This window comes from Octopus sinensis, linkage group LG6 (genome assembly GCF_006345805.1).
Source record: "Octopus sinensis linkage group LG6, ASM634580v1, whole genome shotgun sequence".
Classification (NCBI taxonomy): Eukaryota; Metazoa; Mollusca; class Cephalopoda; order Octopoda; family Octopodidae; genus Octopus; species Octopus sinensis.
The window spans coordinates 22,903,901-22,916,400 of NC_043002.1; the positions used below are offsets into that span (position 1 = coordinate 22,903,901).

General features: G+C 40.9%; 1 protein-coding gene across 1 annotated transcript in view; it reads left to right on the forward strand.

Moving 5' to 3' along the window:
* LOC118763845 (breakpoint cluster region protein-like) overlaps positions 1-9,069 on the forward strand; it is a 59,112-nt gene extending 50,043 nt beyond the window's left edge. Inside the window, exons 22-23 of the mRNA XM_036503709.1 lie at positions 6,519-6,624; positions 8,811-9,069. Coding sequence (XP_036359602.1) covers positions 6,519-6,624; positions 8,811-9,000 — 296 coding nt within the window. The 3' untranslated portion in view covers positions 9,001-9,069. The remainder of the gene's footprint in view (positions 1-6,518; positions 6,625-8,810) is intronic.
* Positions 9,070-12,500: the final 3,431 nt, after the last annotated feature.

Below are 12,500 nucleotides of genomic sequence, written 5' to 3' on the forward strand. Positions count from 1 at the left end.
TCCTTCCCGTTTGAAAGAAGGAGGCGTGACGATATTAACGATAGACTCGGCTGATAAACCGACACGTCCCACACGTGACAGCAGTCGTTCGACATAAGCCCACAGGTCGGAAATTGCTGGACACTGCACGATTGCGTGCAGAGCGGTTTCGTCGCTCTGCCCGCATCTCGGGCAGGTCGGCCCCGTCTTTCTCGAGCCATGCCTATAGAGCTTATCCCGAACGGGTAGCGCTTCTCGGTAGCACCGCCAGGCCAGGGATCTCTGGAAGTTGTCCATAGGTCCCGGGCCGAAAGTCGTTTGAAACAGGCGGGTCAGGTATTCCTCGTCGACGCCCAGGTTTGCCCCGAGCTCGTCGTCGTACCTCCCCTCCACTAATCCCCTATAGAATGCTTTGGTTGTGTTGAAGTCACTCAAGGTCAACCCGGGACGGCAGAGTTGCTTGAGAGCAACGCGACACTCGCGGTGCCATTCGCCCTTCCTAGGCCTCTTTTTGATCCACGACTGTAGTTCGGTCATGGAGACGAGTTGCGGGAATGCGTGCCTCACAAACGGCGACCACACATGTTCACCGTCGTCTACATAGAGCCGGAGATGTCGCAGTCTCAGCGCGTGTCTGCGCATCATCAACCACGGCATGTCCAGCCCTCCTTTTAACGGGTGTTGACAGCAAATGGATCGCCTGACCATCGGGACGCATCCTTTCCACAAGAAGCGGAAGAGGATGCGTTGTAGTTTGGTGATGGTAGGGTCGGGACAAGGTACGACGGTCAGGCGGTAGTAGATGATGGACGCGATGTACGCGTTCACCACCTCCGCCCGACCTTTTAGGGACAGTTTCCTCTCGGCCCATTGCTGGGCGAGAGTGACCACCCTACTCGTTATCTCGTTCCAGTTCTTCTCCATTTGGAGGTCCGGACCGAACCAGACCCCGAGCAACTCAACCGGGCCGTCTGTCCAGCGTCCCACGACGGAGGTACTGGTGGACGGCATGGGCTTGCTTCTCCAGGTGCCGAGCCGCAAGCCCACTGACTTTTCCCGGTTGATTTTTGCTCCTGTCACCGCTTCGTAGTCTTTCAGTGTCTTGCCGACCCGCTCGATGTGCTCGTGGCTTGACACTATGACGGTGACGTCGTCCGCGTATGCAGACACGCTCGTCCCGCATCCCAATTCTCGCGGGATGCCCCTTAGAGTCGCCAGCTTCCGCAGTAGTGGCTCAAGAGTCAATACGTATAGAAGCGCCGAGAGGGGGCATCCCTGACGGACCGAACGTGCAATGTCGAAAGGTCTCGATAGATGTCCATTTACGCGAATTACCGAACGGATGCCTCTGTACAAGGCAGCTATCCAGCCGCGGAAGACGGGACCGAAACCAGCCGCTCTCAGGACTGCCTCCAAGTATCGATGGTCTACCCTATCAAAGGCTTTCGATTGATCCAAGTTGATCAGGGCCCCACCCATGCCAGGTTCGTTAACTACCCTGTCTATGATGTAGCGCATCAGATGGAGGTTGTCATGGATGCTCCGGCCCGGCACGGCGCACGTTTGTGCGTTGTCGACCAGTTTCTCGATGACAAGCGCCAACCTCTTGGCTAACACCTTTGTCAAAATTTTCAGGTCTGCATTGAGCAGCGTGATTGGTCTAAAGTTATCTATAATGTTTCCCTTGTTTGGATCTTTCTTCAGCAGAGTTACAGCTCCTCGACTCACAAAACCGGGTATGCTCCCGTTTTGCTGCCAGTTGCAGTATACCGCTGCCAAGACGTCTCCAAACAAGTCTGGCATACAATTGTAAAACTCGTAGGGTAGACCATCCAAACCCGGTGATTTGTCCCTCGAGCATTCTGCTATCGCTTCCTGCACTTCCGCCGCCGTGATGGCACCTTCGCATCACCCTGCCTTTCTTGTCGAGAGTCGTGGCAGGCTATGTAGGTAGGCACTGAAGTCCACCCTACGTTCTTGCCCTCCACTCGTCCCGAACAGTCGGGAAAAATGCTGCTGATAGATAGATAGATAGATAGATAGATAGATAGATAGATAGATAGATAGATAGATAGATAGACAGACAGACAGACAGACAGACAGATAGATAGATAGATAGATAGATAGATAGATAGATAGATAGATAGATAGATAGATAGATAGGTAGGTAGGTAGGTAGGTAGGTAAGTAGGTAGGTAGATAGATAGATAGATAGATAGATAGATAGATAGATAGATAGATAGATAGATAGATAGATAGATAGATAGATAGATAGATAGATAGATAGATAGATAAACGGACAGGCAGACAGACAGACACACGGACGGACGGACGGACAGGCAGACAGAGAGGGAAAAATGTGTGTGAATACATGTGTATATACGTGGATGTAAGTATGCGTTCGTTTGTGCGCGTAGGCGTGTGTAGTGAAACGGAAACGAGCCAAAACTCCACAACTACATCTAACACATATCCAACACGCAAACGAAACCACTGTAAAAAATGGTACCTCCAGCTTCAGCATAAACAAGACTGCAAGAAGATTGCAGAAGAAAGCTAGATCTTGAGCAGAGCCACAATAGCAGTTGAGCAGATCCAGGTCCTTCTACTAGAGATACAAACAAATCTGCTATAAACCAAAAGACTCGTTTAGAGAGACGATGGAAATATTGCTTTAAGCGTTTCCCGTGAGTCTTAATTTAAGTCTTGCTTTAAGCGTTTCCCGTGAGCCTGGTGAATGGTGAAGCGCTGATCTGTGTGGTTTAATATCTGGTGAGTGGAAAGGGCTGCACACATTTAAGAAGACAATGCCTAGGAGTGATTTCAAGTGATGAAGACTTCGTTATTTTTGCCAGGCGATATAGGACAAAATAGAGTTGAAATTCGCCTCACGGCGATGTACATACATGAGACATTGACTCTCATTTCGATATACATTGGAAGGTGTAAAGAAAGGTGTGTTGGATATGCAATCCGAATTGAACATCTGGTAGTTAGTGGTTTCCGATGTCCTTAGAGGGAGGTGTCACAGTCATGGACATAAAGTACTACAAGATGCTTTGGATACCTCGAAAAAATCTTCAACCAGAAGCACGTTCATGACAGTACTACCATCCTTCCAACGCCATTCCTCTCAAAATAGTGGACGAACAACACAACGTAAAAAAGACACAAACAAAACAGACCAATGCGGTCATACTGTTACTCTTTCCATCAGTGACGTCTCTCCTCCAGAGATTTCAACAATCTACCAACACGAGAAGAGACCATGGAAACAAGTCGTGGCAGGGAGACGTAGAAGAGACAAGAACATGGGCGGGTCAGGTATGGAAGCATTCACAATTGCAATGAGTTACTGCATTTACCATTTGTAGGTATATTCCCAGATCCTCCTGGGAAACGTATCGAACAGAATCCCAGTCAGTCCCCGCCTCCACGAGATACCTCCTCATCTGCCGTGACCATGTGGAATGCGGTCGACCAACACGAGCTGTCACCTCAGCCGGATCCTCAGTGAAAAGAATAGGATCTAACTCAGAAAATCTAGCAACATGAACATGCAGTCCAAGCTACTATTTGTATGTTTCGAAGAACAAGGAGATATGAGAATTTTCATGATCCAACATTTCAATGACAATTTCATTTAAAAGTTCGTTCTAAAGCTGGAGAAGCTGGGACGGGGCAGCTGTTTGCCATGTGGCACTAATGCAACTGAATATGGGATGAGTGGATAGGACACATTGTCCTACCTTATGATCCTATATAATTATAATTATAATCAGACACGTCCAGCATACAAAAGTAGCAGTCGTTTCGAAGGTCTGTCGGTTCTCGCCAGCTTCTCGGAATATCAAACGGTATGCATTTCCCAATTATCCATCCCGCTAATGTAGATTTGTAACTACCACAGATGACATAATGGACCCTGGTTTGTCTCGGTCTCGAATGGGATTGCCGAAAAACTCTTCATAATCGACACCATATTTGGTACTTTGTGAAACAACACATTTGACTTACTTTAAGCCAGTGAAATGTCAACACACAACAGAAGCAATGAGCTGGTAGCTTGCAGTGTCTCGAAGCTATTATTATATTATTTGAAACATCAAATATTAAAATGAATGCATTGTAGTCAAAGGAAATAAATGTGATGCAAGCTAAATATTGAAAGACTTCGTGATTCTTTATCAATTTTCTTCTTGTACAACTCATACAATTTTCAAAAAATAGCTTACTTGAATATTTGTAAAATACTGCTCTTATATACTAGAACAAAAACAAATGTCTTCAAGAGTTTTATAAATATGCAAACATATTTTCTTGCGTTTCCTCGAACAGTTCTATCAATAGTAGCCTATTGTTATGCGCTTTATTGTCTGTATGAATATTTTAGCATCAGTGAAGTCTACCATTTTTTTTTAATTCTGCAAAGTTCTACACATAAGCAGAACCTTGAAATTAGTGTAATTTCAACACAATGTTACACGACAGAAAAAAATTGTTTCGATATAACTGATAAAATATTGATGCTATCATGAAAAGAATGAAAATAATTTTACCGTCATGTTTAGAACGCTGAAAATATATGCAAGAAACATTAAAGAAAACGTCACGTGAAGAATTTTCTGTTGCGATTTGTTACAGACATAATTCATTCAGGTGGCTCTGCTCTAACGGCTGGAATGGATTTGGTTGTTCGAATCTGTTTAAAATGAGTGCAGGTTAACGTAAATGCCGTCGGTACTCATTCGTTCAATGACTGTTTTTGTTTAGGTTGAGTACCGTTTATCAGATTATCTGAAACGGATTCGGCTTTCAGTCGATCTCTTAGAAAGATGGACCAATCGTCTTTTTTAGCAAGAAAGAGCGAGTTGTCTACCGCTCTCTGATTGCTATGACAAAGGAAATTGCATCGTTGATACTGTTGAAAGGTTTATGACAAAGCTTTTTTCTCCCCGGTTAAGGTCATATCAATTTTTACGACATCATTTAGGAGAAATGGGTGAGTAAAGAGAGAGAAGTGCTAACCCCCTGTGTAGTTTATGGATGACAGTAACAAAAATAAGCATGGATAAATGGGCCCCTCATTAACAATGGATCTGTAAGCTGACACCAAGAGCTCATGCAGGCACTTGCTTTGTATATGTAATCTTGTGGGGAATTCATTCCATTTAGTGGAATCTTTGTTTGATTATATTGCTCTGTTGTGTTATTGCTATTTATCATTTGCTGTCTTTGTTGTTGAGTTTATTTCCCCGCTTTTGACTAATATAAATTCCCCACTAAAAATTTTTTTCTTTTAGATTTTGGCCTTTGTCCTCTTTCCTTGATGTCGTGGGTCCTTGAAACCAATAAAAGAATTCATCATTGATTACTATTAAGTCGGCGAGTTGGCAGAATAGTTAGCACGCCGGGCAAAATGCTTAGCGACAATTCGTCCGTCTTTACTTTCTGAGTTGAATAGCCGACGAAGTCGACTTTGCCTTTCATCCTTTCGGGGTCAATAAATAAAGTAGCGGTGAAACACTGAGGTCGAAGTAATCGACTAGTCCCCTCCCACCAAATTTCAGGTCTTGTGCCTTTAATAGAAAGAATTATTATTATTGTTAAGGCGGCGAGCAGGGCAAATGCTTTGCGGCATTTCGTCTGTTTTTACGTTTGAGAGTTCAAATTCCGCCGAGGTCGACTTTGCCTTTTATCCTTTTGGAGTCGATAAACTAAGTACCAGTTGAGTACTGGCATCGATGTGGTCGACTAGTCCCCTCTCCCAAAATTCAGGCCTTGTGCCGTTAGTAGAAAGGTTATTATTATTATCATCATTTTCCGGTTGAATTGCATTTTATTTTGACGGACAGCAGAGACCTCGGGAATGTATATATTAAATGTAGAGGAACTTCCTGAGAATGTAGGTGGTTAATGTCGACACAATTTTCTGAGTCTCATTGATTGTTGGTGTGCCAGGGATCTAGTCGAAAAACTTTTCAGTACCGTTTTCGATCATTCCCATGGCACCTACAACAACAGGGATGGTTTTTATTTTTAATTATCACGCCATAGATATCTCAATGTCAAGGTCCTTATCTTTCGACAGTTTTTCAAATTCATTTGTTGAGATGTTTCTATCCGTAGATACTGTCATGTCAATTAGCAGCCATGTTTTTTACTTTAAGTCTTTGATGACGATGTCTGATTTGTTAGCATCTATTTGCCTGTCTGCATGTATCCCCAAATCTCATACGATGGTAACATTCTCACCCTTACTATTATTATTATCATTATTATTATTATCATTATTATTATTATCATTATTATTACAATATTGATTTCAAATCTTGGCACAAAGCCAGCAATTTTACTGAAAATTAAAGACATTACAATTACAATATTGATTTCAAATTTTGGTGTAATTGTAATGTCTTCAATTTTCAGTAAAATTGCTGGCTTTGTGCCAAAATTTGAAATCAATATTATTATTATTATTATTGTTGCTGTTGTTGTTGTTATTATTATTATCATTATTATTATTATTATTATTACAGATATATACAATGAAACTAGAAAAGAGATAGCCCTCAGGTCATTGATTTTCCAATTACCTATGGAAGAACGTCGTGTGTTATTCTGTCTTTTGGATCATTTCGTTAAGTAAGCAATCTGTTCCACTTCTCCCAGTTACTAATGAAAGAAAGAGATTTCTGATGGAAAAAATAGAGAGCCTCTACCTAGTCACCATTCTAAATCACTCCCTGCCATGTTAAATTATGAAATGTTGTACTAGATACACTAGTCTCACATTAAACATACTATGATGAAATTAAGGCTGCATGGTCGCAGTGTAGGGACTGCTTCAGTAAGCAAGCCTCACCACGACTGCTCAATATGCAAGAAGTAGCAGCTAAATCTCTTTATCGCCTTAATATTCTTCACACTGCACCTTTTAAACAAGAAATGACACGCTGGGATAATGTAATACTATATACCCTTAAAACGTGATGGTCGTAGGTAGAATGAATTTGATCATAAGTATGTTTAATCAAGGTTCAACTGTGTTACTCGACCACCACAACAACAACATCAATAGCAACAACGACAACCATAAAACTTATAACAAATTCTTAACCTGAAAGCTCCCTAACCTATTCCTAAATGTTGCCAAGCTGGAATAAATTATTTTGCCGTGAGATAGGAAACCTAACACTTTAGACATCACTTCTAGAAAACATAGATATTTCCGTTGAACTGCTTATAAATATAAGCATTTCTGGCAGCATCATTTGTAAATATAAGCATCTATGGCAATACTATTAATACACAGAAACATTTGTGGCTACACTATTTGTAAATATAATCGTTTCCAACTGCGCTATTAGTAAATATAAACGTTCCTGGCAACACTGCTAATCGATATAAACATTTCTAGTAAATATAAATATTTCTAATAACTCTGCTCGAAAATATATCTCTGGCCACACTATTTAACGTGTATAAAGAACCTTTTTTATACCTTAATGTGTATAAGGAACCCTTTTTGTCAAAATTTAGGTTTTAAAAATATGCTTCTTATACATGGATAGTATTATAATCTCTTACAAAGCCTTTTTTCCAAACTTATAGCCCCCAAAATTTGGGGCTTCCTTATACACGTTAAAATGCGGTAAATATAAACGATTTGGGCAAAACTACTACTGAATATAAACGTTTGTGGCAACAGTTGCAGTAAAGATGGGCTATTTCCTGCAGAAGATAAGTCAGGAACCCAGACGACTGGGGAAAGCCATCAAGGAGGTAGTCGTGGCAGCTGAAACTAGTTCATGGTGGTTATGGTTGATAGGATATAGCAAGTGGAAACCTTCCAAAGGCGAACACTAGTTCAGTCCTTGCTGCCCCACTCAGACAAAGCGTACAGGATAAAGGGCGAAACGCTTGTGACCCTGAGATACCTTCTGGCGATACAAAAGGGTTTCCAGTATTGCAATAGATTTAGAAGAGCTTCCAAAACATGTGAGTAGCTTCCGCGGTTTCTACGTGAGGAAAGCATCTCTGACGTTTATTTTACCATCTGTTTTTTTTTTTAAGGGTAAAGACCTCTTTTGGTCATGAATGGCCATGGGTAACCTATAAAGTTACCCTCCGATACACAAGTCCGGGAAAGGTTGTTTCGGAGGAAACAACAACAAACTCATTTTACTCCACTTTGCGAACGTTCTGTTTTCATTAATTACCGAAACAGATCGCTTCTTTCATTAGACTGCACTCTCTCTTTACTCTTTACTCTTTTACTTGTTTCTGTCATTTGACTGCGGCCACCTTTAGTCGAGCAAATCGACCCCGGGACTTATTCTTTGTAAGCCCAGTACTTATTCTATCGGTTTCTTTTGCCGAACCGCTAAGTGACGGGGACGTAAACACACCAGCATCGGTTGTCAAGCAATGCTAGACACACAAACACACACACACATATAAATATATATATACATATATACGACAGGCTTCTTTCAGTTTCCGTCTACCAAATCAACTCACAAGGCATTGGTCGGCCCGGGGCTATAGCAGAAGACATTTGACCAAGATGCCACGCAGTGGGACTGAACCCGGAACCATGTGGTTGGTTAGCAAGCTACTTACCACACAGCCACTCCTGCGCCTATTATTCATTGCACTGTTTCATTATTTATACCAGTTCTAATACGCTAAAAGCTCGTTCGGACCTATAAACAACACAGTAAACAAGCAATGTGAAAATGCAAAAATGTAATGTTTCATTATTATATTCCTCTCTTCTACGTTTACCATGTAAACTATACTAATTATATTTTCCTTGCTCTCTGCAGAGTTTGTAGACACATAGGAAACAAAATAACACCCTCAGCAGTGGGACGGATACTCTGTTCTGTATTTTATGACTTAGAAGGTTCAGAAAAAACAATAGAGTACCTACAACAGCAGAAGAAGTTTATCAGTGTAATGGAATACATTGTTTACTTGAGATTGGAAGGAATCAGTCTTTACACAAATTTATAACGAATGAATAAAGGAAAAAAAAAACTGAAACAAAACAGAATAATAAAAGAGCAAAACTAAGTTGCTAAACAAGGTTTTTTGTTGTATTAATTGTTTTTGGCATTTTACATTCTGAGTTCAAATCCCGAAGGAATTAACTTTGCCTTTCATTACTTCAAGATCGATAAATAAAGTACCAATCAAACGACGTTTTCTGCTATAAGCACAAGGCCTGAAATTTTGGAGGAGGGGGTCTAATCGATTACACCGACTCTAGTATTCAACGAGTACTTATATTATCTACCCCGAAAGGTAAAGTCGAATTCAAAACGTTAAGTCCGTCGAAATGCTTATTTCTTTACTACGCACAAGGAGTTAAACACCGAGAGGATAAACAAGGACAGACAAACGGATTAAGTTGATTACATCGACCCCAGTGCGTAACTGGTACTTGTTTAATCGACCCCGAAAGGATGAAAGGCAAAGTCGACCTCGGCGGAATTTGAACTCAGAACGTAACGGCAGGCGAAATACAGCTACACATTTCGTTAACGGTTTTGCTAGCTCCCCGCCTTAAGTACCAATCAAATTAGCTCGATATAATCAGCTGACCCCGCCTCTTTCCTCTCTCCATATGTCTGGTTGTTCTCTGTTAGAAATAATCATTTTATTTTTGTTTTGTTAGTTCACGTTCTGCGTTCAGATCCCACCGCGGTCAACTTTCACTTCTATCCTTCTTGGGACGACAAAATACAATACCAGTCAAGTAATGGGGTTGATGATATTGACGAACCTCTTAACCTTAAAACCCTTGTTTCTAAAATGTTGCTAACTTACTTCTTCTGGCAAAATTCGCTGAAGTTAATTTAGATTTTTATTCTTCCAAGATCGATAAAATAAATATTTTACAATTCCTTTCCGTATAACACTATCAAGCTAACGAACGATCACTGGTGATATTTATGATATGTACAATGCACACTGCGCCCATTACGAAATTTTCACAGGTGTCTTCAGAGGTGTTTATCTGTTACCTTCCTTTGAGTATTTTTTTTTTCTCTACAAGATCTTGCTGGTGATAGGCAATTCCCAGAGACAGAAGGGAGAGTGAGGAAAGAAAAGAGAATCAACACCAATATCCCATGGGTGGGAAACAACTTAGCCTATTCATTAGGAAGTTCAGCTCATCATAAAAAGGGAGTCGAGGTTGAGGGGTCAAGGAAGGTGTCTATGCATGCGACTCTACGAATCTACTACCCTCATACCGACATCGAATTGGTTGATTACTTATGGCTTAGTGCGGGAGCCAGGATGAAGACACTCTTTGCTAACAGAGAAAACTCTACTGAAGGTACTAGATACCGGTGTTACTCCAGTTGATAACCCTATGGTTTATACTTTATGTGGTACCCTTTTTACAGCTGCATAGACTGCGTTATTGTGCCCTATATACCATTATAGTACATGTAGTGATGCTCATATAATGATAGAATCTGGAAAAATGTCTTATGTTTTGCGAGTGGGAGTCGAACCCGGAAACATCTGCTTCATGACTCAGCCGTGGTACTTCATTTTATGAAAACAAGAAGAAGGAAAGTAAACATAACCGCGGCAAAATTGCGACATGGAATATTAGTTTCATTTTTTTTACACAAGGCCAGCAATTTGGGGAGTGGGGGCAAGGCGATTACATCGAGCCGAGTACTCAGCTAGTACTTATTTAATCGACCCTGGAAAGGGATCAAAAGTGAAGTCGATTGCGATGGAATTTGAACTCAGAATGTGAATACGGACGAAAAGCCGCTAAGCATTTTTTCCGGCATGCTAACGATTCTACCATCTTGCCGAACACGGAAAATGTTTTCTACGCTGCTATATATATTTCTTTACTACCCACAAGGGGCTAAACACAGAGGGGACAAACAAGGACAGACAAACGGATTAAGTCGATTACATCGATCCCAGTGCGTAAATGGTACTTAATTTATCGACCCCGAAAGGATGAAAGGCAAAGTCGACCTCGGCGGAATTTGAACTCGGAACATAACGGCAGACGAAATACGGCTACGCATTTCGCCCGAATGACATCAGATCTGGTTATTTCTTACGCATACATTTTGAGTTATCTCCCTTGAATGTAACAATTACGGGAGATAACTCTTACTATTTCTTCAAATTCAATTTTTAAAATGTATACAACACTCCGTGACTGCGTTGTATAAAATAAATAAAACAAAAATAAAATAAAGAGTTGATAGTAAATGCAGATTACGATGAGTTCTAAGGATTCAGGCTTTATGACTTTTGAACAACGATTTTGGCTTCTAACAATTACATTTTATTTTAAATTAATGACAGTATCGGCAGTTAGTATGAAAGAAAATGTAACTCGATATCCGAGAGACATCCGTTGTAAATTTAAAGTGAAGTATATATATGCACAATCATATGGATGTATGCATAATTTACTTATGTATATTCATTTATATGCGTGTATACTGTGCATAAACGGATTATTTGTCAAAAAGAATTCCTAGTTTCTTCGGTACATCTCCTGTGATGCAGCTTGATATGATGATATTTTCCTGAGGTCATTGAGTGCTTTGGATCTTTCAACAAACAGACGTCACACATTTTCCCCGTCACCAAGGCGATCCAGCCACGATTGCTCAAGCCCCAACATGCACTATCTCAGTTAACACATCGCTCGGAAGCTCAAATTTTCTGCTCCACAACCACTTTGATGGAACCTCTACCGCCTCCGTAGCCAATTTGATGACTCGGCCCCCCCATTGGCCTCTGTGATACCCAGCGTACCCAGATCGACAAAGGTACTAGACAAAACTTTTTGCATCTCACCTCAATGGGATCACATTTTGCTACCCGTCAAATGTTTCGGAATAACCCCACAAGCTCAGTACATTTAGTTCTCTTCCACTCAATACGATCTCCACAGAGAATGAAGAGTTTTAAAATCCCGAAATACAATATATGTTTCAACACACGATTCCACATCAGGAATCAAGCAAAACAAATTTATAAACGTAAGGACATAACTCTGTTTATATTGTATCATATTGTATCTCGAGGCGCCAACGTGGAAAATCTTATCGCCTGACGTTCTCAAACGTTAAGAAAAGGGTCTGTCGAGAGATGCCAAAGAAGGTTGAAAAATGAATTAGCCACAATACTGTTGTACACCAATATAAATAAAATTTCATTCGATCTTCAGCGAGCGATAACCATTACTCTACGTGAATACTCGACCAGCTAGAAATATCAGTCTTATGTCCCTCAAACTAATTCGCCTTTAAAAAAAAGCGACATATTAGATAATAAATATTTGACCAAACGTATAACGTCCACCAAAAATCGGGGTGGTCTTAAATGGAATGCATTTGATCATAGATCTGCTCAATCAAGTTTGACGATGGTCTGAACGGCAATAATGCCCTGCTACCATCTGGATCGTTACAGTGCATAAATACGTTTGTTTGGCATTAAAACTAAACAACCGCTTA